This window comes from Oryzias latipes, chromosome 13, assembly GCF_053564925.1.
Source record: "Oryzias latipes strain Hd-rR chromosome 13, Olatipes_Hd-rR_3.1".
NCBI classification, from domain to species: Eukaryota; Metazoa; Chordata; class Actinopteri; order Beloniformes; family Adrianichthyidae; genus Oryzias; species Oryzias latipes.
The window spans coordinates 27,628,375-27,656,005 of record NC_136249.1 but is presented as its reverse complement, the minus strand read 5'-3'; the positions used below and the strand labels follow the sequence as shown (position 1 = coordinate 27,656,005).

The 27,631-nt window shown below is 39.1% G+C and overlaps 5 protein-coding genes across 5 annotated transcripts; 2 read left to right on the top strand and 3 right to left on the bottom strand.

Moving 5' to 3' along the window:
• Nucleotides 1–1,554: 1,554 nt before the first annotated feature.
• On the bottom strand, nt 1,555–2,715 carry LOC101158043 (olfactory receptor 10A3-like). Its single transcript, XM_004075551.3, has one exon. It carries the CDS (start codon nt 2,585–2,587, stop codon nt 1,649–1,651), a length of 939 nt encoding a protein of 312 aa, XP_004075599.1. The 5' UTR covers nt 2,588–2,715; the 3' UTR covers nt 1,555–1,648.
• Nucleotides 2,716–8,389: 5,674 nt separating this feature from the next.
• On the bottom strand, nt 8,390–9,921 carry LOC101158295 (olfactory receptor 52J3-like). The gene has a single exon (XM_004075552.3). The coding sequence runs from the start codon at nt 9,820–9,822 to the stop codon at nt 8,884–8,886; it is 939 nt and encodes a 312-aa protein (XP_004075600.2). The 5' UTR covers nt 9,823–9,921; the 3' UTR covers nt 8,390–8,883.
• A 3,815-nt stretch (nt 9,922–13,736) lies between these two features.
• Nucleotides 13,737–15,655, top strand: LOC101158547 (olfactory receptor 8G17-like). Its single transcript, XM_004075553.3, has one exon. It carries the CDS (start codon nt 14,306–14,308, stop codon nt 15,380–15,382), a length of 1,077 nt encoding a protein of 358 aa, XP_004075601.2. The 5' UTR covers nt 13,737–14,305; the 3' UTR covers nt 15,383–15,655.
• A 1,284-nt stretch (nt 15,656–16,939) lies between these two features.
• On the bottom strand, nt 16,940–22,173 carry chrna10a (cholinergic receptor, nicotinic, alpha 10a). The gene is made up of 5 exons (XM_004075554.5): nt 22,021–22,173; nt 20,959–21,104; nt 20,686–20,840; nt 17,858–18,390; nt 16,940–17,781 (listed from the first exon to the last, which is right to left on the bottom strand). The coding sequence occupies exons 1-5, from the start codon at nt 22,091–22,093 to the stop codon at nt 17,090–17,092; spliced, it is 1,599 nt and encodes a 532-aa protein (XP_004075602.2). The 5' UTR covers nt 22,094–22,173; the 3' UTR covers nt 16,940–17,089.
• Nucleotides 22,174–22,564: 391 nt separating this feature from the next.
• Nucleotides 22,565–27,452, top strand: LOC101159033 (acyltransferase PGAP2). The gene is made up of 6 exons (XM_004075555.5): nt 22,565–22,779; nt 22,872–23,045; nt 23,198–23,447; nt 24,696–24,802; nt 24,879–24,987; nt 25,091–27,452. The coding sequence occupies exons 2-6, from the start codon at nt 22,878–22,880 to the stop codon at nt 25,219–25,221; spliced, it is 765 nt and encodes a 254-aa protein (XP_004075603.1). The 5' UTR covers nt 22,565–22,779; nt 22,872–22,877; the 3' UTR covers nt 25,222–27,452.
• The last annotated feature ends 179 nt before the right edge of the window (nt 27,453–27,631 follow it).

Sequence of the window (27,631 nt, the reverse complement as noted above, 5' to 3'; positions counted from 1 at the left end):
TTGGGTCCAGCGGTCCAGCTTATTCAAAACATAATTGATAAAGCGTTTTGTGGAATCTGACCTTCCTGCATGCCCCCCCCCCCCCTTTTTTATTATTATTTTCGTCACATTCTTCATACATATATTTTTTGTGCTGGGTCACCGTAAAACTGGCTTTTAAGGTTGTGTGGATTACATGCCACTCTAATCCAGAATAATACTTCTATCTTTTTTACCTTCTTTTTTAACTAATTTGGACAATATGTTTTAAGATGCATGCCTTTTGTCTTATTGTTCTAAATTTACTGTTCTCCACATTCAGTAATTAAAGACTGTCTTTTGTATCAAAATTGGTCAATACAATATTATACTCACTTTTAATATATACATTAAGGAGGGATTTTTTTCTCATCAACCATAGTCTTCATTTCTCAGGAGGATCTTGAGTGCAGTTATCTCCAACCTTTTTATCAACATGAACTAATTTTTCAGGTAGCAATACTTTTACAGACAAATTAATGTAAAAGAATACGCCTTACCATTTTACTGATTTAAATGGTAAATGGCGCATAGCCTGCGTGTTTTTGAATGGTGTGAACGCAGCTTAAGAGCTATGTTTGTGATGCTGCAGAAAGTCATCCTTCACAAATAGGTTGTTGGTACTTGATCTCATGACCAGTGATTTTTTTAGACAGAAGGATTAACATATCGTTTTATTTTTTCAATAAAAACACATTTTTATATTGACAATAGAAATAGTTTTTATTGTGGTTTCCGTGCAATCAATACCAAAGGATGAACAGATTCCTTTATTAATATTAACAATTACTGTATGTTTTGTATTTTTGCTTATTAAATGCCTCCCTGCTGAACCACAGCTGTAAGTATTACATTACCATCAGAGTTAACTATATTTAATTTAATATGAAAAAGCATTTTATATAAATGATCTTGTTAAAGATGCGTCAGTTTTTAAGTGGGTAAAAACAACTACAAAAAATGACTCAAGTTTATGAATAGATAAAACAATACTCTACTGAAGACACATCTTTATTCAAAAACAGACTTTTTCTATCAAATAAATTAAACACAACAAAGTTTGAGTCCTAAACACAGCATTCAGCTATCACCTTACTTATGTGAAAGATATACAGTATTTCCCGCACAATAAGTGGCTCCGGAGTAGAAGTGGCAAAAGCTAAAAAATGCAAAATACAGAAGAAGAAAAAAACTTAAATAGGCTGAACTGCAGTATGTCTCACTTCTGGGTAAAATTCATTTAATGAAATGAGGGACTAAAAATTGACATTTCATCATGAAAGGCAATTTATTAAATTAGAATTGAGAACAAAAGACTGAATATGTATACAACTTGCTAATGTAACACATTTATGCTTATTAATCTACAAGAATCACAAATTCACAAGTTAGGTGCATAAACATGCTCATAATTCAACCTTTACCAGTCTAAACTCAGTCACCACATACATAATGCAGACATAAAAAAAGCCATAACAGGGTTTAGGAATACCTATTTAACAATTGGAGAAATCAGCAATGAAAAAGTTTTGGTTGAACGCTTTATAGCTAACATATTCACTGTGTAAAGGAGATGGTGGTCGATATTAGCTCACAAAGAACAACAACAGAAAAAGACATTAAAAAGGGGCTACTTTGTTGAACCCGCATTTCTTCTCAGAAACATTATTATACATTGTCTCAGTTCTCTGGTATTCAGTCCATAAATTAAAGGGTCTAAAAAGGGAGGGAAAAGTATAACAGAGAATCCAAAAGCCTTTCTTAAAACTGTTAGTTTACTTTGACTTCGATGAAGGATGTAAGCAGCATTTGAATTGATCTGCAACACAAGAAACACGAGCACATGTGTACAACATGTTTGAAGGGCTTTTCTCCTGCCATCTGGGTTATTTGTCATCATACATGTGACCAAGATCTGTACATAGGTGTACAATATAATCATCAATGGAACCCCCATGATAACAATTAAAGTAAACAGCCCATAGTTGTTGTTCAAAGTGATGTCACCGCATACTAGTTTGAGCACTGATGGATAGTTACAAAATAAATCTACAACATCCGCCCTACAAATTTTGAATCGAAACAATAGCATGAACAAGGTGAGTATCATTGACACATTAAGAAACCATACCAAAAAGATGATTCTCATTAAATTCTGGGAAGTCAATATTGAATTATAGTTTAAAGGACAACATATAGCGATGTATCTGTCAAATGCCATCGCACTGAGGATTATCAGATTACCTGTGCCATAGATATGAATGAAAAAAGCCTGGGTGATACATGCCTCAGAAGAAATGAGTCTGCTCTCAGTAATAATGCTGAAAAGAAAGTGAGGGAAAAGGGCCGTTGCACCCACAATGTCACTGATTGGCAGATTTAACAGCAGAATAAACATAGGTTTGTGGAGCTTTTTACTCACAGCAATGGTTAACAATACCAGCAGATTGCAAAAGACAGTAATCAGATAAAGAAGAGTTCCAAACACAAATGATGGGTAAATATATGTAGGTTGAAGGTCTAGCGATGACAATGTCAATATGTCCACAGAAGAAGAGTTTGAAAGCATAATTCTGCAGTTTATCCTGTAGCTTCTTCTTCAGCAAAAAAGCCAAGTGTCAAGTTTATCAAGTACCTTTTGATGAGCAATCTTTACCTAAAACAAAAGTTTAGTAAACAAGAACCTGTGGAAAGAAAATGTGTTCAATAAAAAAACTGTTGAGTGTTTGTAATCTTGTAAAGGAAACCTCAAGCCAAATGTTTCACATTTATGACAGTTAATTGTCAGAGTACCAGTGGGTTCTCACCTGTGGCAGTTTGCTGTCTAGTTCACACCAACACTGACTGACTCACTTTGAAACATGCTTTTATACTGGACAAAGTTGACCCTTGAGACTTTATGTGTGAGGTCACTGAGTAGCCCACCCCAGAAAAACATCTATACATTTAATGTAATTAACAATTATATTTGTAAAGCATATTTTACTTTCAAAAGTCTACATATATTCACTCAAGTCATGGAGCACTATTTTTTGTATAACATTCAAACTAATAAACATGAATTTCAGGAACAGCACAAACAGGAATAATTAGCTTGTTGTTTATGTTGGTTTTGGAGTTCACTTGCTGATCACATCAAACAACCAAAATAAAAACAGCCAAATCTGAGTTCCTGCATGGTTGAAGCAATGCCAAAGTTTTCCCTAAATCAGAATATTAGTGTTAGATTAGCACACTTTCAAAAACTCACCGCTGCTTACAAATTTTAGGCCTTACCCTCAAATCATGGACCTCTCTCCACTTCCTCTCGTTTACTTAACAATACAACTGGATGCCTCCGACGTGCACATCCTATTTAATGTGAATGCAGCATAAGTTTTATGTTCTTTATTCATCCACATCAGTCAGGAATCACCATTGTCTGTATATGAAAACTGGACTGAGTGACCCCTCCCACTCACGAGTAGACCTATGCACTTCAACCAAAAAGCTAAAATCCAACTGACTTCAATTGAGAAATGAGCAGCTCAGTAATTTTATTTGTCAGAATAACCTTTCCTGGTCTGCTACTTTTTTGTAACATATTCTTTTTTTTGTAACATATTCCTGCTAATCCTATTAATTTTTCTTTAGAGCAAGTTACACGTAACCCTTGTGGTATCTTAGGCACTTTAACATTGGGAGTTGGGTCATCTAGATCCACTAGACAGTGCTCTGAACCATTTTTCTTCAATGATTTGTGATCTTCACTGGTGTGCATGGATAACATGAAATCTTTCCACCTTTATCCACCTTTGTCATGGTAGGAATAACACGTCAAAGTAAGGGTGGGGTCATCTAAGATAGCACAAGGGTTAAACAAAACAGATGCGTCAAAATATATCGGTGGTCTCCCTCCAACATTTGATTGATGTGTTCTCCTGAGCTGGCTTTCTGATGGTAGAGGTGTGGTCTTCCAACTCAACCCTGATTGGCGAGAGTGGTTGCCACAGAAACAATGATTCAAACCAACTGCTTACTGACGATTTCTAGTGCCAATGTTGTGACGTTAGTATCACAAAAACATGCCAACTGACTGGACTTCATTTCGTTTGAACCAGAAGCAAGTCAAAATGTTACTGGTGAAACCACACTCGCTCGATCCAATTCTCAAATTCAGTAAATGACAAAAACAACCAACATCAAAGGTCACTGCTTAAGTGCCTCAGTGACTTTTATTTACCGTGTTTTTCTAAGTAGAGGTTGCGTTTATTTGGCTGCTCCGACTTTAACTCTGGAGCAACTTGTGATCTGGAAAATACAGTAACCATGGCATGCCAAAAAGGACACAACAGTTCATTGCATTTGACCCCTTTTTTTTATTGAAAGTTACTTACATGAAAATGCTTGCATCACATTAAATGGAATTTCTGACTGTCTGAAGAAAAATACTTTTTTAAGATAAAGAAAATAGAAATATAGAATAATTTTGGGAAATTTGCTTTAAGCACAAACACCCTTCATCTCACACAGAACATTAAAAAATAGCGGGTCGGGGTCTCCGCTGAGGCAATCGGTGGTTGCCTCGGCCGGTTGGCCTCCTCGGTCCCGTCGAGGCCTGACCAGAGCTCCTCTAGGGCCGGCGTCTGGGGGTGGGGGCCTGGGCTTGCTCCGGGGGGGGCGACGCTTTCTGGCTCCTCTCTCTCTGTGTGGGGTGGGTGGTGCCGGGCTTGGGGTGTCGGCGCCTCCGGGGGTGGGGCCCCTGGGCTGGGTGGCCCCGGCCCCTTTGCTGGGGGGGGGGCTGGGGGACAGCTGTTTGACCACAGGGGCACAGTCGACCAGCTGTCCCCAACTTACCCCCTTCCTCATATAACCTCATATTAGGGTGAGGGGGTGGGGGGTCTAGCCTGCGATGCGCCTTGGGGGGGGGGTTACTTGGCAGTGGCCCCCCTCCTATGGTTGCCGTATGGAGTGGGCCCCCCTTTTTTCGGTTTTATTTGCACCTTAGACATGTAGGGTCCTTGGTAGGGGGGGTGCTTGGACATCACTGCAAGCAAGCAGCAGATATCCTCCTGGCACCCTACCCCCCAATTTTAACCGCACCTTAGACATTTAGGGCCCCTTGGTGGGGAGGGTGGGGGGACATCACTGTGAGTAATCAGGAGATGTCCCCTTAGTGCCCTACTCGCCAATTTTAACTGCACCCCCCTTAGTACACACACCCCTCCCCCTTCAATATATACATTCCAACATAAACACACACACATGCACACACACACCCTCTCAAACACACATACACGCACACACATTTTGCAAGGAAGGGGGGGACCTTGGTCCATCTGTCCCCTACCCCTTCCCTGGTGAGGGGTGCGGGCCCCTTGGCGATGGTGGTCGTGTCCCTTGGGTGCCGGCTCCCTGGGCCCGGCGGTGCTCTCTCCGCACGGTGGGGGGGTTATATTACACCTGAGCCGGGGGTGTTCGTGTCCCTGGGGGGTGGGTCCTGGTCCTTGCCCCTGAGCGCTGGGCCCCGCCAAACTTCCAACATGGCCGAGCCTGGTCGGGCCATATTTATAACACCCCTTGTGGGCCACCCTTTTTTCCCCGGGCGGCGGGCCCCTGCCTTGCTCCTCCCTGGACCAACCGTGGGCCGGGTGGGTGGCTGCCTGGAGTGCGGAGCGGGTCTCCCTTGGGGGGTCCTGGCTCGTACCTGGGGTTGGGGCGGGGGGATGCCCGGAACTCCTGGGTGGTGGTGGGGTGCTCGTCTGGGGCTGTGGGCATCCTTCTCCGGTGGGGCCCTGCGTTGGGCTCTTCCGGCGCGGCGGGGGGGCTGCCGCTCCTCCTCCTTCTTTTCACATTCCACCATCCATTTTAGAAGAACATAAACACTCACCTGAGCACAGGTGTTACCTCACCTTTGCACTTATAGTTTGCATGATTGAATGAATGAAAGATTTCACACTAGTTGGTTTAAAGGCATAAGTATGCGTGTGTGAACACTATGTTTTGTGTACATGTTGACATGTGAACATTTCTTGCAGCTAGCAGGTGTGTTGATAATATTTGAGTGTGTGTGAACAGGCCCCGCCCTTTTTGTACTACATTTGAACTGTACCGTAACGATAAACAACCAGTAAACCTGTCTGCTCTATGCTGCTTCATGGTCTTACCCCCCCCTCTCACTATCACCCCCTCTGACATCCCTCCCTCTTCTTCCCTTCTTTCCTTTTCCGTCCGGTCCAACACCAAAGATTTTCAATCATGGTTGAAATGAATAAAGTTTGGCCTCAATTACAAAAGGGGTTTGTTCAGTCACACCTTTGGTTTGTCTGAAGATTAATAACCCCTCTTGTTAAAGTAAAATATGTCCAACACAAGAGGCCCTCAGCTCTCATCTGCCTGCCTAGCTGTTGGACAGGACAAGTTAAAAAAAAAAAAAAAATAAAATAAAAAAAAAAAAAAAAATGTAACAGAATCAATATTCAGTCATATCATGCTGACTTATCGGTAATATTGCTGTGTTTATCAGGGTCAGGTTAGGGTCTGGTCCAGTGGTGATCTTTTGTGAGAATGACGCAGAATCGGTCCTTACGTTCCCCGGCACAAAGACCCCTGTCATGTCAGTAACTGTCTGGTCACCAACAAGTTTGACTTTCTATCCTTGAACTTCGGTTGGTTCCTGCGATGTCGCAGTCGTTCTGTCTACTTTAGGTTGCAGTTGATTTCTGTTTCATCTGAGAACTTCTCCTTTACTTCTGAGAACTGTCATGGTGAATTGGACGAGGCAAACCCAGGCGCTGAAAACCCCCGGAAGGAAACTCAGGCGAGTAGCGATAAGCAAAGTGTCTTTAATTTCCAAGCAGGTAATAAACAGTTCAGGTTGTTTGATACTTCTTTTTAGCTTGGAGATCTGGAGGGGTGTCGGTGTAGCAGCAGCTCGTAGCGTCTTGGGAGCTAGGCTGAGAGCGTGGCATGGCTGGAGCGGACCGAGACGTGCGGTGATGATCACTGCGCACTGCCTGATGTCTTGGGACCCGTGGCGAGCGAGGAACGTGGCGAGACTTGAGGCGTGACCGGAGCGGAGCGAGCTGAAGATCTACCAGGTGAACACTCATGGATTTGGAAACCTGAAGGCGGATCGATAAGCAGGGTAAGTAAAAGGCCAGAACATGAATCAGAGCAAGAACTGCGGTTCAGACATGCACCGAGGTAAGCAACGGACTGGCGATGGATGCTGGGCTGGATCTCCTTATGAAGGCAGAGAGGTGATGAGCAGAGTGTCCACAGCTGGTTCCAATCTTCAGGTGCGCAGAGAGGGGGGAGGGGAGGAGCACTGACAGGCCACCATGACAAGAACTTCTCCTTCTCCTGACTTTAAGGGATATTGGACCTGGAATGATGACTCCAGAAACCCACCTGGGTCACCTACCTGTAGTGCCATGCTAGTACACCAGTTCAATCAAGATTAAGCAGGTTAAAGATTAAAGTCCAGTCACGTTTAAACGTGTCGTTTTAGGAAGAGGTCAGCAGAGGAAAGCCCTATCTCAGAGCAGGGTGTGGTGCAATGTTCAATTCATTCAATTCAATTTTATTTGTATAGCCCAAAATCACAACAACAGTAAACTTCAATTCAATGTTTTTTCTTTTTTTACTTCAATTTTTTTTTTCTTCAATGGCCCTGTAGGGGCTCCGTAGAATTCAATAGAAGAATATTAAACTTTAACTAAACAAACTAAACTAAACTGGCATCCCTGCCCTTAGACCCTCCTGCGTGGTAAGGAAATCTCCTAAAAAAAAACGGATTCCAGAAAAAACGAATAAACTTCAGGGGTGCCCACATGCAGGAGAGATCCTCCCCCAGGACGGACAGGCGATGTTCCAGAACTCATAGAGAAGTATTAACTTATCCAATTCTACAACTACTGTAAATACTTAAAGTCCAGCAGAGGAGTTTCATCCAGATGAAGTATTATTAGAAGTAATATTACAGCAAAAACAAACCACAGGTCTCCCAGCTTCTTCACAGGCTGTCTTTAAATCTGTAGATCTTTCATCCAGACCTGCAGTAAATGGGTTTTGTGGACACTATTTGGTACTTTGTGTTCAGGAAGACCTTGAGCTGAACAATGTGAAAATGGGTTTGTCCAGTAAAAATGTGTACCAAATAATAGTAAATAAGGATTTTGTGACTTAACAACGCAATGTAGTGAGTTATTGAATCATTCAATGCAGGTATACAAGGCTGGCTCCCCTAAAATGAACGTTGTAAATTAGGACCAGTCCTTTGTAGGTTTACTCATTTGTTGCTGTTTACTCAGCAATTCCAAAAGGAATCTGACGATTAAAACCAGGAGGTGAACAGTCAAGTCAAAAAATAATTCAAAAAGTCACTTGATAAGTTGTTTATAGTTTAATGGAATGCACAACTATGACTAAACATTCACATCAACTTTTGATTTGATTTGATTGGGTTAGTTTTAGCCTTGACAACAACACAGTACAACTAATTCACTGAGATATATTACACTCATTACAGAAATAAAGAAATACATTGATTAAAAAACAAATATAAACAAAAAAAATTACATAGATGTAAAAAGAAAATATATGTGTCTCATAATCATAAATAACGTCAATGTTTTTATTGAAAGTGTTCACAGCTAATTCTAGTTTTTTAAACTCAGGTACAGCCATGCATTTTTGTGAATGAAAAAAGACAATTTTAAATTAAATGTTATAATGGACATGGTTTTTTACACAAAGTGCAAAAAAGTGCAAAAAATGATTTCTGACTAATTTCTGTAGTAAAATAACGTACATTACATTATTGCATTACATTACTTCAGAGATGTGAATTGTAATTACATAAAAAAATTAAGGCTGGAAATCTTAGATTACTCTATTCTTAAAGACTCCCAGAAGGGTTTTTCTTATTTCGCTTGTGTAAAGTCCATATACTAGTGGATTCAGAAGTGGAGGAACAAGAAATATCAGCATCCCCATTATCTTTTGCAGGTCTGCTGAGACATCTTTGAACCTATGGGATAAAATTGTGAAAGTTCCAACAACTTCAAAAATAACCAGAATGACTAACTGTGCCACACAGGTGTGGACAGCTTTGGTTTTGGCTTCAGATGTCCGTGTGGCCAAACATGTGATAAGTATTTTGACATAGGAGTACACCTGAATGGATATACTTATGGCTTGTATGACGGCTGTGTTAAACAGTCCTGTGATATTCTGAACTGCTGTGTTGACACATGTCAGCTTAAGGAGGGATGGATTGTCACAGAAAACATTCCTGATGAGAGCTGTGCACCTCGGAAGCCTTGCTTGCAGGGAGAAGAGTAACAAAATCAAGACAAAATCGAGGCCCCAAACTAGAGTAACAATACCAGTGACCATTCTTAAGGTCATAATGGAGCTGTAGCGTAATGGCATACAGATGGCAACGTAACGATCAAAGGACATCGCTGCAAGAATAAACAAAACGGCACCACCATACATGTGAAGCAGGAATGCTTGTAAGACACACAGAGGATAGTAAACATCATTCGTCTCTGTAACAATGTCTGAGAGCACTTTTGGCATCATTGCAGTTATACCGATCAGATCGTTGAGGGGTAGACTGAACAGGATGAAATACATCGGCTTGTGAAGGTTCTTCTTCAGAATAATCAAAGTCAGCAGCGTCAGGTTGCAGGACATTCCAAACAAATAAATTGCAATGCCAAGAAGAATTATGGGATACTTTCCTCCAGCTGGAATAAAAAATGTATCCATGGTTAATTTAGAATAGAACCCAAAAGAACTGTTTTCCATTTTCATTTAGCTTCATAAAAAGGAAAAAAAATCAAAATAGACATTACTGAAAATGTTTATAGCCTTCGCAGAAACAACATCTACTGTTTCTGTCCATGCAATGTTGGCCAAAGTGATGAGCGCTGCTCTGGCCATCTAGCTTTATGCCATTTTGATTCCCATGATCATTGGCCTCTGGGATTATCAACCAGTAAGAAAAACAAGACAAGTCAAATTAGTCTTAAGAATCAAACTTTTGTTTCATTAGTTTAAGTCTTTTATATTGTGTGCATAGTTTTACATTATTTCCAGAAGTATTTATTTAAATTAGGAATATTGCATTATTATTAATATAAATATTATCATTATTATTACATGCAGGACACATTTAATCATTGCAAATTTGCTTATTCAAAGTCACATAGTCAGTATTTCATCCAAAGTCCTTAAAGCCAAAGAGCAATTACATTTTGGCCTCCTTAAACTTTTCCCCACATGATACTGACATTTGGGTTCATTTCTTCTGAAAGTAGTTTAAGAAATATCTTCTTATAACTAAAAATAAATGAGCTTGATCTAAAGTTGATTGTTTCGGACCACAAAGGAGGGACAGTTCTGTGCAGGTTAGTAAGACAGAGAAGGTACGGATGTGCAACAGGTTAGGGTTCAAGGACAGGAGGGACACATGCCGACAGAGTGACGGAAAGAGCTGATGAATCAGGAAAATGTTATAGAGCACAATTGAAAAAAGGTGACTGGTGGGGAGGAGGAAGTAGCAAAGGTCAGTAAGGATGAAGGGAGGAAGACAGTGAAGAGGATGAAAAGTGGAAAGGCTGTGGGTCCTGACAACATACCCGTGGAGTTCTGGAAGGGTTTAGGTGGGTTGGTTGTGAAGTTTCTGACAGTCCTCTTTACAATAGATCTTGGAGAGTGAGAAGATACCTGAGGAATAGAGGAGATGAGTTTTGGTGCCCCTTTTTAAGAGGGATGCAGAGGTACGCAGCATTGTGAAATAAAATGGATAAATCACAGATTGAGGTTATGGAAAAAAGTGGTGGAAGAAAAAGCTGCATTGTCTCTTTGTAGATGTATAGAAAGTTTACAAAAGGGTACCAAGATAGAGAGAAAAGCCATGTTTTCTTTGTTGATATGATTCATTGATTAAATGATTTACTGAAATGGACATGTAAGAGCAGTACAGTAAATATGGTAATAAACTGAAGCTGAGGTTAGAGCTGCCAAAATGGAGCCCTCTATGGAGACCAAAGAGGAAATTCCATTGACTGTATGTAGAGAACTGGACCGAGCAAGTGTGACATAACCCATTGAAAAAGACTTGTCTCTGGCTTCAGCGCAATGAAGCCAATTCAGTTGCTATCTCTCCGTGATACGGACATCACCGTGTTTTAGCCAGACTACAGTGATTGGTGTGAGTTGGTCTGAGTCAACGTTTCAATGGCAACTGCTGTCTCCAATCAGGAGTTTGTCAATCAAATGTCTGAGGTGGGGGCCAGAGGGCACCACATACTTTTACTGAGGCATCTGATTGGTCAGTTTATCACTCGAATAATTTACGATAAAGAAAAAAAAAGTTAGTATTAGCAACAAGATGTTTAAAAAAGTATCAGAACAAGAATGGTTATTTTGACAAGTGTAATGACTGGGTAATAGCTGTTTATTTTTCAATAGAAGTCTATGGGATTTTGGCTTCTTGGAACCAGCTGGTAGTTCCTGTTTGGAACACGAGGCAGGAAGGGTTAAACAGACCAGTTTTCATATGCAGTCAATGTGAGATTCATTGGAGGTCGTAAAGGAGGAAATGAGGATAGTTAGTGTGAATTACAAGGATGCAAAAGGTGACTAGCTGCTAGGTGAAGACGGACGGTTTGCTGTGGCAGCGCCTAAATGGAGCAACTAAAAAAACCTCAGCTTTACTGTCAAAACACTGAAAATTTCTGCATCAGCTTCTACTCAGTAAGCATCCTTGATGTCAGCTGCATTGGTCAAAAGTTGGCAACGTTGGCTTTTTAAGGCAATCGCTCATTTTAATGACGAAAATAAATGAAACAAGCAATGGTGCTTGGGAAAAGGAGAAAAACCTCATTGAAAAAACTGCAGAGTAAGGTAGAGTCTTACGTTCTTGAAAAAGCAGATAAATGTTGTTCAGAATAATTAAACTAAGATAAGTGTCCTAAGTTAAACAAATAAAGAAAAGAAGAGTCTTATAAAAGTGTGGGTTATGCAATAGCAGTTAAGCCAGAAAAACTTGCTTACATTTTGCAAACCTAGTTGCAGTTTTTCAGAATTAATTCACCAAAGTTTTGAAAGTGACATTATATATGACTCTCCTAAACTAGATGTGAGTTTTGTGTTTTAAAATTGCACTTGAAAGACAAAGGATTACATCAGCCTAATGTCACATTATTTTGCAAGAACGCTGATAATAATGAGCCCCTTTGAGATGGCCTTAGATAACTGCTAATAAGTGTTTCACATTTTAATTAATCCCTTGACAAATAGCAGTCCTCCAGTTGATATTGTTGCTCCGTAATACTCTTTGGGGAGAAACAAATGTTTACAGGGCCAGTGCAGTTTTAAATAACACAAAAATAAAAAATAAATGAAAAAATTCACCCACATTTAAAGTTAACTTTTGTAAGTAAAAGATTTTTTGTTTTACTTGATGGTTTGTCTTGAATGTCTTAAAACACAAAGATCAACATTATTTTCAGTTTAAACTGTACTATTTCAAATAACATGTTAACTTATGACCGGCAGGCAGAAATAATTTCAAAAAAGAGCAGTCAGTGGTCAAGGCAGACCTCTGGGACACTTCCACAGAGAACAGTTATGCTAATAAAAACTAATGACCCCCCTGTGAGAAATGGACATAGGGAGACATTAATCTGAAATCCTAATTGTTTTGGATTGTTTGTGTGTGTTGCTCTGTCCTTAAATGGTGTGTTTGGGGCCTTTTCCATTGTGTTCAATAAGCTCAAGTGTCATTTTAATTCTGTTTCTACAAAAGCAAAAAAAAACAAAAAGCTTTAGACTCCACTAAATTATTTACTACCATTTCAATATCATAAAATTATTTACTGCCATTTCAATCTTACACGTAAATCTTCATACAGCTTTTATGATGTTGGTCTAAATATTACTCTTTTGCTTGACCCAGTTTGAAACTATTGTGGCAGGTTTAGCTCTTCCTTTATTTGACACATGGAGAGTGGCTTTCTAAGCATAAGATTGTTCATGATTTTTTTGTTGGGTTTATTCAGTAAAATAGCAACATTAAAAAAAAAAATAGCATTAAGGCAGCTTGCATTTAAAGTTAACTAAAAAATAGCTAATTTGCACATGGATTTAATGATTTTTGAGGTCTTTACTTAATCACTACAGCCATTTATTAAAAAGGACATGGGGAAAAAAACTTTACTTTTTTTTAAAGATTTTTTACACTTAAGTAAATTTTAGATTCTGAAAGCAGCAAATAATAAGAAGCAGTTGTTTTGTATTTCAGGAAATCCAAAATATCCAATGGGATATTTGGGATGGTTCAGAAATCTGCATTGTTTAAACCAAATTACATTTAATCTATACATAAATATGACAGATAGGCAGGGAGTAGATTTGTCCCAGTTTACATTTGACAAAATTATTTTATTGTTAAAAGTTTTTCATGTTGAGTTTAGTCCCTTCACTTTTTGTGTCCCAATCCTTTTTTAAATATTTTTGTGCATAACTATATTCCATCTAACTATAAGAAACTGTCTAAGCAGCATCCCAAGAATTTGAAATGAAACTAGGTAAGTGTATTTGTACACACATTATTTATGAACACATGTTGTCGAAAGTCTGATTGAAAAAGTCGCTGATTTTCAATATAATTTTATGCAATTAACTATTAATAACTTTGACTTAGTTTTAAATGAAAAATAACTGGCTTTAATTGTTTTTCCTTTCTGATTAGTCACTAAACCCAATTTATTATGATCCTATAATCAACTGCCTTCTGCCAGAAAATATAATAACTTCACTAGCTTTAATCTTACAACCTATCTTATCCTATAGATATCACACATTTTGAATTATTTATATTTAAAAAAAACAGTCTTGTTTCATTTTTACAAATCAACAACTTTATACTGGAAATGTATTTGCTGCTTTATTATCTATGCTAAAAACCACTAAATACATAAATGTTCAGCCTTAATCATGGGACAGACTTTAAAAAGTCTGTTTGTTAAGATCTCAAAGGTTCTCTCTTGTAAAAAAAAAAAAAAAAAAAGGAAAGGAAACCAGAATCTGACTGGTAACGCAGGAATCCCTCCTTCATTGGAATGCTATATAACCGTACTGACGCTCAACACAGAGGCTTTGTTCTCGGTGTTGTTGACTCCATGCACACATGTTCAAAGAAAAGGTGCGTGCGATCTATAACAAACCTTTTTACTATAGTCAAAGTGGGGCAGGCAGGATTTGAATTTCCGCTGCCAACAACTTGCAAATGAGAAAAAGACATCAGTTTTATTTTAAAATAATCAGCTTGTGTTTAAGTGAACTTGTTTTTAGCATTTTTGTCTGTATTCCATACTTGAGAAGACTCTTTATTTTTTCTTTTGCAGATATTTTAACCAACGAAAAAACAATGGAGGAAAACACATCCGTTGTGGGAGACACTTTGGAGATCCAGGGCTTTGACATTTCTCCAGAGTTGACGTTTCCTCTGTTTTTCCTCCTTCTGTTTGTTTACTGCTCTTTGCTTTTGTCTAACCTCGGCGTTCTGGCAGTCATCATCTCTGAAAAGAGCTTGCACCAGCCCATGTACCTTCTTTTTTGCAACCTGTCAGTCAATGACCTGATCGGTAACACAGTCCTGCTGCCTCAGTTGATGGCTCATATCCTCTCTACAGAGCGCTTCATCACATATAGCCAGTGTGTGGTTCAAGCTTTCTACAGCCACACCTTTGGATCTGCATCACACATGATCCTTGTCATCATGGCCATTGACAGATATGTGGCCATCTGTCACCCACTGAGGTACAGCTCGATAATGACTACCAGAGCTGTTATTGGCCTGTCGGTGGTTGCATGGGGGTTTTCTTTGGTGCTCGTGTCTGTGCTGATAGGTCTCACCGTGAGGTTGACCCGTTGCAGGTCAGTTTTGCAAAACGCCTATTGTGACAATGCTTCTTTGTTCAAGCTCTCCTGCGAGAACGTGTCCGTCAACAACATCTATGGACTCTTTTTCACTGTACTGCTGTTCACGTGTTCTATGGGAGGAATACTTCTCACATATGTTAGGATAGCTGTCATTTGTTGGATGAGGAAAAACAAAGAGTTGAACAGTCGAGCGCTGCAAACCTGTGCAAGCCACCTGGTTCTTTATCTAATCATGCTGTGGTCAGGGTTTCTGACCATCATCCTTCACCGTTTCCCAAATTATCCGGATCTAAGGAAGATTGCCTACATTTTATTTCATGTTGTTCCTGGCAACCTAAATCCTATTATTTATGGAATGCAGACAACATCATTGAGGCAAAAAATTACTCAGCTACTAAGGAAAATGGTTTTTACTTTTTAGTTTTCTGACAAATACACGAACAGCATCCCTGAAGTCATCTTCACGCAGTGCACTGAGTTAAAAAAAACAAACGGTTTCTTCAAAGTCCCGTTTAGAATGTATTTAGGATGCCACAATTGCCAATAAAAGAACTGAACCTTATGTTATGTTATTGAACCCAATCATGGAAAAAGTGAATTGTTGCCTTTTTCAGGCCACAGACCGGTTTAATGTCAGACAATATATTCACAGACCGTTATAAACCGGGCCAAAGTTTGCGTTTCATCTTTTTAGGCTTCCAGTTTCTAAAAAAGAAAAAAAAGAAAAACTGCTTTTCAAATTGAAATGCTACTACAAGAAATTTAGTATAAAAATTTCGGAAAAAGTTAGTAGATTTTTTTTTTACAGATGACAAAGATTCAATGAAAAAGAGTTGTTTGTGATTTGTAAAAAAAATCCATAAAAGCATTATTACAGGTTTTTTTTCCAAAGAACACCATTATAAAACTGAAAACCTTAACTCAAGTCTCAGATAATCTTTCAGGGCAAAATGATTTATCATGTTTGCTTTTTACATAAATCCCAATTGACTGTCTATTTTTAACAGAGGAATTTTTTTTTCCAAGTTTCTTAACAGATGTCTGCATATAATTATCCCTTGCTGTAGAAAAATTCATAAATGTCCTTTTTACAAGTTTCCACACATCAGAAACAACTTTATCTGATTGAATCTTCATTCACTGCGGCCCAGTACCAAGTGGCTCACAGACCGGTACCACTGAATTCTTGCACCGGTACATATGTAAACACATTTTTACATTAAAATATGTATGTTGTGCTAAATTTAAGAAGAACTTGTATTGTTTTATTACATTACAATTAAAGTTTTTTGTCATTCTTACTTGCCTATTATCAAATTAAAATAAAAGATTATTCGGAATTATTTATTTTTCATTGTTGTTTTGTAAAACACATCATATATCAAAACCCAAACAAAACTGTGACCAAAAATAATTGAGGTTTTAATAAAGTCCTAGGGAAAGTAAATTGTTGCATTCCTAATATTTATGCAGAGTAATGAATAATTTAACAGACTGAAAAAAATACCTGGTAAATGCTTGTTGTCATATTATTGATGAACTTGATGCCAGATATTTTTCCTTTAATGTAGTTTTATGCGATGGCAATAGAGCCGGTTGCTGTTTTATCTCATTCATCTTCTTCCGTTTGTTCCCTTTCGGGGTCACAGGGCTGCTGGAGCCTATCCTGGCCACTTGTGGGCAAAGGCTGTTGCAGGGTAGAGTGTCCACAATCACACACCCACACACTCTCACATTCACACCTAGGGACAATTTAGATTAACCAATTAACCTATGAAGCATGTTTTTGGATGGTGGGAGAAAACCCACGCATGAACGGGGAGAACATGCAAACTCCACACAGAAAGGTCCCCTGTTGATGTTCTGGTTCAGGTCCCCCAGCTTGAACTGAGGGCCTTCTTGCTGTAAGGCAAGAGCGCTAACCACTGCGCCACCGTGCAGCCCTGTTTTATTTTTATTTATTAAAACCAGAAAACACTTTCAGACAACCAAGTTAAGGAAAACTTTATTGATTAGACAATAGATTTTTAAATGCTGGGAAAACAATGTTCTTCATGTTGATTAATCACTTTTTATAACACCGTTATAACCGTTTATAACACTATTAGCCTGATTATGAAATGAGAATTTAGACAGCCTTTCCCATGATGAGAAGGCTCATAAAAAATACTAATATAAAAAACATCCACATGAAGAAACGATCTAGCACTTTGGCTACTTTTTTCCATTCCCCTGTCCTTTTCTGCGTGGCCCTCTGGTCTCTATAGTAGTTGGCAATGTATTCAATATCACGCAGCAGCAGATGCTCGTCACTGTGTCTTCTGCAGAACACATCTCCATCTTTTTTCTCTTCGTCGCTCACTCCCCCTTTCCTGCGTCTCGTGTGAGCACCTGAATCTTCACAGTCTAGACTCATGAAGACGCCACTCTGCCAAGGACAGTTGTTGGTTTGGTTCTTCCTAACTGAGCTTGATAGACTGGTTAACTGATCGAGATCTTCCTTTCCTTCAGTGATGATGGAACCTGCTGTCTCCTGGCCTCCATCTGCTTTGGAAACGCTCTCCTCCCTGCCTGACCCCACCTGCCCATTCATGGGGCTGTTTTTTGCACACGGAGCTTCATGCTTCTCCGGCTGTGACATCATGCAGTTTTCACCAACTTCATACACAAAGCACACCCTGGCCATGTACTGCAAAATAACCTTTTTGGCCCACTTGGGAACAGGCTTTGCGTCGGGCCCACAGTGGTGAATATTCATGATGAAGATGGTCAGAGCTGTGGAGGCTGTGATCATGGTCATCGTGGCAATGTAGTATTTCCCTGTTGAAGTACATGAGTCAGAAATTAAGCAGAACATGAAATCAGTAACAGAAATGTCTGCTTTTTCAATTCTCACCAATAAGCGGAACATTCTCTGAAGGTGGCATGATCTCTGCAACCAACAGTTGAAAAACGGTGAGTGCCAGCATTACGGTGACACCCAAAGATACCTTCTCCCCGGAGTCAGCTGGTAGGTAGAAGCCCAATGGAGCCAGAAAAGAGATCATTACACACGGTATCAGAAGGTTGAAAACATAAAAGGAGGCCCGTCTCTTTAGTTTTAATGTAAAGGTCACATCTGGGTACGGGTCAGCACAGCAGCCATACAGAACAATGTTCTTCTTCGCCGGCATGCCAAGCACCTCCCACTCCACATTCTCCACCAAGTCAGCCAGGTCAGCACTCTCCATGGCGTTCTGGATGTCGAGCTGGTTACCGTTGTATGTCCAGGAGCCGTAAGTAAATCTACACTGCTGGGCGTCAAATGGAAAGAAAGATACGTCCACTTTGCATGAACTCTTGGTGATATATGGAGAATCCCACATCATCTGGCCGTCGTGCCGGATTACCACGTTAGTGTCCATGGGACCGGTGAAGCGATCATCTGCACTGAACAAGACAGACAACCGGTTTCACAAAACTACATTAGCCTCACGGCAAATCTCCGTCCGTTGGCATGCCCATGCAACCTTAACCCATTACTTCAAAGAAATGAGAGGAACAGGAGAGGAACTGTAGAAAAAACATGACAGCTTACAAGGGAAACACTCTCCACCTGTGTGCAAAATGAACCATCAAGGAACCTTACATGAGATAAATTGAAGATGAATGGATAATGTAATAATAAACCTAGAGTTATTCTTCATGTCACTTTTGTGCCATGATGAGACATTTAGCCTCAAAGAAGTTAACCAAGTAACACAGCCAGCTTAAGGGTTAAATGTAACTAACTTTACTTTCTTTTCCAACTATTCTCTTGGCTGAGTAGCTCGGTTGGTAAGGTGATGGACTAAAGGCCCGTACACACCGGGACAAATATTCGCCAGCCGTTATTCGCCAGCGTTTTTCAAGACGTTTTTGTGTTCACACCCAGGTGATTTTCGCTGACGATGAGCTGAGCGAACATGCAATTTCATTCCCTGACATTAGATGGCGCTTAATGTAAAACAGAAATACCCCTGTACACAAGGTGGCGCTGCGCAACTTTACGCTTCTTAAAGTCGCTTTTCACTCAGAAGAAGAGAGCAGGTATTTACGCGTTTGTCAGAATCAAACAAAGAAAACAAGAATATTTCCAGCACCAGTAGCTCCAGTTCCAGCGATGAAGAAATTATTGTTCTGTTGAATGATGAAAGACGCCGGAAAAGACGTCGATTTTGGTGACATCCCATAGTTACGAGAAGAAAAGAACATGGGGAGTTTTATCGACTGGTACAAGAGCTGAAAATGTATCATGAGCGTTTTCGGGGATATTGTAGAATGTCCATCAGTGAGTGCATCTTCTTCGTCTTATTTCTTCGCGGCAGTGTAGACGCTACTTGGCGTATATCTTCTTCGCCGTGACGTATGTGTCCTCAGCAAGACAGTTTTGTGTTTGAGCGCCCCCAAGTTGTGTTTTACTGTAACTTCAGAAGCTCCAGACACGTGTGCAAAAGCGCCATTCTCATTGGTCGTATAGTTTTCGACGCAGCGCGTCAAACCAAAAAAATGAACCCGAGGTGTTTTTTAAAAAATGAGGCTTTTACGCGTGGCGTTTTTTGCGTCGGTGTGCACACTCACATTGGTGCACTTTGTTTAGTCACGAGGCGTTAAACGTCGGCGAATATCACGCGCGAAATTCGTCCCGGTGTGTTCGGACCTTAACACGCAGGAAACCAGGGTTAGATTCTTGGAGGGCAATGAACAATGGCAAATACAATGGCAATTACCATATAAATGCAATTACATATCTTCTGATTTTGCATATCAATGGCGGGCAAATAACATCACCCAGTGAGGGCCCTTGGGCAAGACCCTTAATGCTACTGCCTTCCGGGCGTGGGTCTCCTGCAGCTCACTGGGTCAAATGCGGAGAACAAATTTTGCACACCTAGGTGTGTGACAGCTAGTGGGACTTTAACTTGACTTTAACTTTAAAAAATGTGATGCAGATGCTGTGTGGTTCCTCATCTCCTACAGTAGGTCTCCTCTGTCTGACTCCTACTATTGAACAAAAATAACAAAGGATATGAGTATGGATATATTTATACTTTCATAATTTAAAAAAAATGATCAAGCAAATTAATTTCAGAGATTTTTTCTAAATCCCTCAGTAAAATTCAAGTAACACAACAACCATTGTTTTATTTATATGATTCTCTTGAAAAAAAAATTCTGTTTTTAATTGAAATCAAGAGGCATACTTATTTTTTTTAAAGACCCACAGAAAAAATAATAAAACCAACAGTTCCATGGATAAGGAAGCCTAACAAGATAGCCGTTAAAAAAAAAAAATCCATGGAATGATTGGTTATTGTATATTTTTAAAGCTGATTTAAGACACGGGTCGAAACCAACCATTGTTTTATTTATATGATTCTCTTGAAATTACTTTTTTTCTGTTTTTAATTGAAATCAAGAGGCATACTTATTTTTTTTAAAGACCCACAGAAAAAATAATAAAACCAACATTTCCATGGATAAGGAAGCCTAACAAGATAGCCGTTAAATAAAAAAATACATTGAATGATTGGTTATTGTATATTTTTAAAGCTGATTTAAGACACGGGTCGAAACCGGCCTGTTAACATTGTGTATGGTAACAGAAAGCTAACACAGGAGGAAGGTTAAGGAATATTCAGCTCATAACTTCAGAGGAAATTTTAAACAATGGCTGGAAAACAAACTAACCCAAATGAGACCTACCTGTTATACAGAACTATATCTGGTCTCCACACGTAGCTACCTGGTATACGGATGGTATCAAGCCCATCGAAATCCTCTTTATTCCACTTGAGATGGGCATCAAACCAAACTTGCCGAATCCATAAATATGCAGTCAAGATTTGGTTTCTCTCATCCTGAAAAAGACAAAAAAAGTCTTAATATAATAGAACAGGAAACTAGACAGGAAGATGTCATTTTGATGTGAATGACTGCATCAACTTTTGCATGGATTTGCGTGTGCTGTGGTGTTACCATGTCAATGATTTGTGAGAGTGTGACCTGCAAGGTCACGTTAAGGATGATGTTTGTGTCCTCCACAGGTATGAGTGCCTTAGTGTAGTTTGACATCAGATCAGTCAGGAGCTTCTTAGCATATTTTGCACGTGCACACCAACAGGCTACAACCACAAGAGAAGAAATACATGTAGTCATGTTAAACAAATGGACACATAAACGTTTAGTGTTCAAGTCATTAAAAAAAATGTTGCTTTTCTTGACCGCAGAGCCAGAGTAGAGGGTCCTGCAGAGTTGGGTTAGGTAGAAATGTGACACAAACAGTGAAAAGCATGACAGATGGCAGGGAGAAAAAATAAAACACAAATCTCTGAGAAGAGATCATCTGCCTGTGACACAAGCTGCTGTGTATGTGCTGGGTAACATGTTCGCTTTGAGTGATGGGCGGAAACACAGACAATGTCAATCAAATGAACTGAAACACTGAGTTCAATCATCTGAAAGCAAATTAAACAGGGATTATAATCCATGAACAGTGTATTACATCATATGATCTATTAATTCCATCTTGTTTTTTTTTAACAAATTAAGTTAGGATTTTGTACTTGTGTTCATAGTTTTGTCACACAAATTCAGTCTGAACATTTTTTTTTCAAAGAAGCTAGAATTTAAATCATTGCGATCACTACGCCTACTAAACAAAATTGAATGTTTAGCAGTTAAATAATGCTCACATCTTCTTTTCTTCTTCTCATTTTTTCATTGAGCGTCCTTTCAGCTGTGGATGTGTAAAGCCCAGATGTTATACTCTAATAATTGTAGTCACTGGGCATGGGGATGGGGCGGGCATGCCTGTGGGATCAGAGGAAAATCCCAAAACAAGTGCATGGTCATAAGTGTACAGATCCTCTGCAACAGTCTCTGTGAATGAGCAAACTGAGAACAATGTGGAATCTATTCAGTTCACATTCAATGAACTGGGGAAGTGTGACTCTCACAACCAGTTAAAGAAAAGAAAAGAAAAAACTTAACTTAAGTTTTGGTCATTATTTCAAACATTAAATAAAGATATAAACTTACTCGGCATGACAATGACGCACAGAAACCAGCAAAACACAATTGTCCATCTTCTCATTTTTATGCAGCAAAGCATTTTATTTTACAAAAAGCAATGGATTTACAGAATCAACCCGTGTATAGGAAAGAATGTGCTGCAAGAGTGTACGGACGTCTGATCCCATCGAACGCGTTGACGGGGGGAAATGGGCGGGGCTTTGGGACGACGGTGCGCGCTTTAAGACTGTCATTACGCACGCAAGCATGCCATTACTATACCCAACAATAAAACAGCAATACAATACATATATAAGGTATTTATGATTGAATGATACAACTCTAGCTTTTGTTTCAGCACCAAGGAGAGCGCGCGGCTTCAGACAGACACGTGGTCTTTGCGCTCTCATCCCGCAGTTAACGGGTCTTCAATAGCTTGCGTGTCTTATTTTGCACTTGAGCTATGTGTTGTAAAGTTTATGAGTCCCTGCAACATCATTACTCATAACTGTACATTATTTTTCTTCCAGGTGCTTGGATCACCCCCTCCCCCCCTCCATCCTCCTCCTCTTCCTCCGCCTCCTCCTCTTCCTCCGCATCCGCATTTTGTCATCAGCTGATTCCATTCCCCTTAAAAAAATGTTGACGATCTGAAGATCTCGGAAAAATGGAACAATTCGTTTTCTCTTCACTAATCCTGCAGGATCTGGAATATTCTAATAGACGATGCATTGATTCGGCGTTTTCGTTGTAAAGAACGCGCGGCTGGGGTTCACAGCAAACTGGGTGAGATAAGCAGACTAGGTTCGCATTTCTTACTTCCAAACACCCTTGATCTGTATAACAAACTTGATTTAGAAATATTTTCTGCCTTTCAGTCAAAAATGCTTCAAGGCTCGGGTGTTTTGCTGCAGGAGAGGCCTCTGGACATCAAGGTGTCATTTAGTGCATGTGCTTTGGGAACTGTGTCCCTGCCACTGCTTGGACTAATAGCATGTGTTGTCATATCCTCCATCTTTCATTTTGAAGATGCTACCGGCACACATTGCCAGGTAATTTACAAGAAAAACCCCAAAGCTCTGAAGACATGATTTTCATGGAGATTTGGTCGACTGTAGCTGTTTTTTTCTGTAAAGGTTTCATTCTTTTTGATTTTTGCCATAGTTTATACATGTATACAGTTTCCCATTCTTGTATTTTCCAGGTTCCCAACTACCTGCCATCTATCAGTGCGGCAATAAGCTTAAGTCCTGAGTGTTACATTTGGCGTTTCTGCATTGGACTTCACTCAGCACCAAGGCTCATGGTGGCCTTCACCTATTTCAGATTTTACAAGATCTGCTTTGACACCAGGTTCCCTGAGAGCCCACTGAGCTGCTTGAACCTGGCCTTTTCCATCTTCGAGAACATCGGTCTCCTGCTCCTCACTTATGTGTCATCCAGTGAGACGTACTGTGAGTCATCAGGATTGTCTTCACATCCTTGGAGAGTAGAAGAATTTGGGAATTTTAGATACTAGCTGATGAGTGATGATGAGTTTTGGATATATAATTTGCTAATTTCCCATGCAAAATCTTGATCACCAATTTGGAAAAATCAGGAACTGTAAAGTGTGGACTAACTTAGAAGTCGGCGGATTGATTTCAAAAGTTTTCTTTAATGTTTTAAAACATATTTATTAAAATACTTTTGATGATATAGTATTCTATCTTATAGTGTGGTGGTCTTTCAGGAATGCTGTTTCAGAGTGGGATGGATCTCCAGGTCCACCACATATAGTATACGAAAAAGTAAAAATTTATAATTACTAAAAATAATTGGCTTTTACTTTTACTGGTCTTTCCCAACATAAAGGTTTGTTGTAAATTTCTGTTTTTTGCAAACTTTATTGAGTTTTGTCAAATAAATTTGTTCTTTATTTCTGGGTTAAAATAATTTTAAAACAGTAGGGTTTTTGAGATATCTCCTGTATTCTGATAAGTGCAGTTTTGGATGAAAGCAAAACACAGTAGACTTCAAAGAGCAAAGATATGCAGGAAGATTCAGGCTTGTTTCATTTTTTTTTTTTACTTCTTCATTCTTTAGGAAAATGATTAATTGATGAAATTAAAATAATTTGTAAATACTTCCTTAAAAGCATTAAGTGTCATTATACCTTTTTATAATTGGTAATTAATTTCAATTTGTGAATGGCAGACATAAAATAAAAAAGAATTGCCACGTTTTTTTTCCTTATCAAATGATAAAAACTCAATCCAAACAAACAACGAAAGGAGAATGTTCAGACTGTTATCTCCAACAAGTGAAGAGTGTATGCAGCCATGCAGATTTTTATCACATATGTTTTTGAGTCAGCGAGCCCTCAGAGAGAGCGGTAGAATTATAAGACAAGCACATGTCACCTTTGAGATATCATCTGAACATGAACTTGAACAAACAGCACCAAAACAAACCACCATTGTGATGTGTGAAAGAAACTACAAAAAAGGTTTTTGGCAAGAAGTCATCCAACCTTGTATAGAGTTTGATATGGGCTGGTCATGGTAAAATATGTATGGTTTTGAGTTTGCTATGTCCACAATGAAAGAAAAAGTTGTTTGCATGTGAACTGTTAAAACTGTTCATTTTGATTAGATAAATATCGCTAACAACGCTGATCTGAGCATGTTTTCTACTTTCTGTTTGTCTGATTTGCTTTTCAGTTGTGCACAAAGAAGGCTTTGTCCTGTTCATTGTGAGTTCCCTCACCTACATGCTGATAACCTGCCGTTTATGGAAGTCTGTTAAGAGGTATTCCTTAAATCCTGAGGTAAGACATAACACATAAATATATTCAACTGAAAACTGCCCTTAGACCGTTTAAATGTATTATTTCTTTGTTACAGGATGCAAAATCCCACCACTGGAAAGTACGTCTGCTGCTTCTCAACCTCTGCTTCTATGGCTTTGCTGGATTTTTTTACTGGAAGCACAATGTGTACTGTGAGTCAGGAAGTGAGTACCATCTCAGTTCTTTTATAAGCCCCATGACCTTAAATTTATGGGACAAAGTCCTACTCCATGCAAAACTTTTATACATGTCTCCTTGTGTTGGCAGGTTACACTTTTTTTGCCCTGTTTGAATATCTGGTGGTCATCTCCAACATGGCCTTCCACCTTACGGCTATGTGGGACTTTAAGAGCCAGGAGATTGTGATTGTTTCCTCGTCAGATAACAAAAACTTCTGACCAAAGCCCAGTAGGCTGGATGCTCGGTATCCAGCTGCTGAGTCACCTGATCACAGCAACTGCTCAGCTCAAGAAGAGGAGGATGGGAAGGAAGACCTGTTCCACATATCTCCATGACAGCACGCTTCTCTTGATGCTTGTCAGGACACATGAATAACACATACACTTGTTGGATGTTTTTAAATTCAATGCAATAATTTGCAGCACATGCAAATAACGATGTGAACTATTATAGGAGTATTAAATGTAAGCCCATGGCTGATAGTGGAAAGTCGGTCAAGCAGCAGGACATTTGCCTGAAGCACCAAAAAAATCTGCATCCTCATAGATCTTCGTGTGATTTAGCCTTTGGAAACCATGCATTCATAGTTTGGACTTCAGTAAAATGTTGAGAGGCAAATGTTTTGCAGAGGCGCGCACAAAGCTGAGAAGCCTTATTGTGAAGAAAAATGGGTAAAAAAAAAAACAATGAGTGGAGGATGCATGATGAGGAGAAGTGTGACCACATGACCAGATGTGTGTTAGAAATTACATTGAGATACTTTAGATATGAGCATTTAATTGTGATCAATTGTTTTTTTCTATTACTAAATTGCATTACATGTTAAATGTAACCTAGAAATTCATACATGTATTTACAAAATCACAATTACAAAATACATTTTCAAGTTTAATTGAAAATTCAAGTTTCAAAGGGTTGAAGACAGAAAATGACCACAAAAATAGTTTATTCTGTTTTTTTAAAAAAAGATTGAAATATGATTCAAATTCAAATTTAAAATATGATTTTCCAATGGTTCTATCTTCTTGTTATTATTTATTTATCTTTTTGTGAGAAAATCTGGGTCCTGAACCATCAAACCAGGTGACCAGCTCAGTGGCCTCGAGGTAGAGTGTCCGCTCTGAGACTGGTTGGCCAGCAGTTCAAATCAAATCCAGAAAATGGGATCCATTTGGGACAGTCAGCAAAGTTGGATTGGAGGGGGGGGGGGGGGGGGTTAAACCACCAAAAGGTTCCTGGCTGTGTCTGTAGCTCACCTCTCCCCCAGTGGTCAAATGCAGAGAACACAGCTGATGAGACATTAAGTTTTCTGTGTGTATTTGTTTGTAATAATGGATTGGATTTATCTGTGCTTTTCCAGACGCTCAAAGCGCTTACAGTGTGTCCATTATTCATTCACTCCTCATTCATACTTGGGGATGGTAAGCTACTGATGTAGCTACAGCTGCCCTGGGGCAGACTGACAGAGGCGTGACTGCCAGTTCACGCCTACGGCCCCTCTGACCATTCATGCACATTTACACACCAGTGGAGCCACACTGGAGGCAAGGATGGTGAAGTGTCTTGCCCAAGGACACAACGACAGTTGGCTGGGGGGAGCGGGGATGGAACCACCGACCCTTTGGACGACCTGCTCAACCGCCTGAGCCACAAACTAACTACTGTTAGTTTAGCAAAATGAACAAACTTATAATTGCAAACTTTAACCTGGTCAAAATGTTTATTGTCATTAAAAAAAAAACTCACTGTCATTATCAAATGTATCGCTGGAGCTTTTTTAAGGTGGATCTGCTGACATAAATGTGGTTCTTAATATTGCTGATATTTTTTTTTCTTTGTGCCCACACCTTTAGTGATAACCAATAGCAAGAAGAAAATGCTAAATGTTGTTCATTAAGTATCAAGTCTGATGATTTAATAAGCCATTCCAGCGAACATTTTACTGTGTTTATACACAATTAAATGCTGTATTAAATGATTAGTTAAAAAACTGTGCACTCCTTTCTCGTCTTTTTTATTTTTCACACATTAATTGCTTTTTTTAGTTTAATTTTTTTCACTATGGATTCATGAGAATTTCTGTTTTTATATTATAAGACTTGTCTTCTGCTTCTACTTTGACATGGTGCAATAAATTGAATGTCAAAAGGCTTATGTTAAAAGTTTCAATATGTTTCTTGGTTTTGCTGCATTTAAAGATCTGAAAATTGGTCACTTTGGGAATGGTTACTAGAGCTAAACTTACATTAACAGCACAGGATGATTGTGTGCTCCTATGCTGTTCTCAGCAGATTGTTAGCAAAGAAGCTTGCTTTAATTTATTATGAAATGTTGAACATTTGTATTCATTTGAATTAAATCAAATTTTTTGTGCCTTTTCAATCATAAAGTCTAACAAAAGAATGATGGTGCAATGGATTGAAACAATAAAACAACTTTTGTTTCTCGATTGACGTGTTGTCTGGGCTCTTCAATTCAGTCATCTTAAATTGAGATTGCCTAAAAAAGTCCATAAACAAATGTGTGTTTTGTGTTGGTATTTCCAGCTGGAAAACTAGTAATTTAAATAAAATTAAAATAAAAAAAAGTAACAGCAACTGGACAATTCAGAAGCCAGTTTAACAAAAA

Coding starts and splice junctions, on each gene's coding strand:
- LOC101158043 (XM_004075551.3), bottom strand. CDS start 2,587: ATGCTTTCAAACTCTTCTTCTGTGGACATATTGACATTGTCATCGCTA.
- LOC101158547 (XM_004075553.3), top strand. CDS start 14,306: ATGAGAAAAAGACATCAGTTTTATTTTAAAATAATCAGCTTGTGTTTA.
- chrna10a (XM_004075554.5), bottom strand. CDS start 22,093: ATGCTTTGCTGCATAAAAATGAGAAGATGGACAATTGTGTTTTGCTGG. Junction 21,105..22,020: donor GTGCGTCATTGTCATGCCGA/GTAAGTTTATAT, acceptor TTGTGGTTGTAG/CCTGTTGGTGTGCACGTGCA. Junction 17,782..17,857: donor AGAGAATGTTCCGCTTATTG/GTGAGAATTGAA, acceptor GTACTTCAACAG/GGAAATACTACATTGCCACG.
- LOC101159033 (XM_004075555.5), top strand. CDS start 22,878: ATGCTTCAAGGCTCGGGTGTTTTGCTGCAGGAGAGGCCTCTGGACATC. Junction 24,803..24,878: donor GGTATTCCTTAAATCCTGAG/GTAAGACATAAC, acceptor TCTTTGTTACAG/GATGCAAAATCCCACCACTG. Junction 24,988..25,090: donor TGTGTACTGTGAGTCAGGAA/GTGAGTACCATC, acceptor TTGTGTTGGCAG/GTTACACTTTTTTTGCCCTG.
- LOC101158295 (XM_004075552.3), bottom strand. CDS start 9,822: ATGAAAATGGAAAACAGTTCTTTTGGGTTCTATTCTAAATTAACCATG.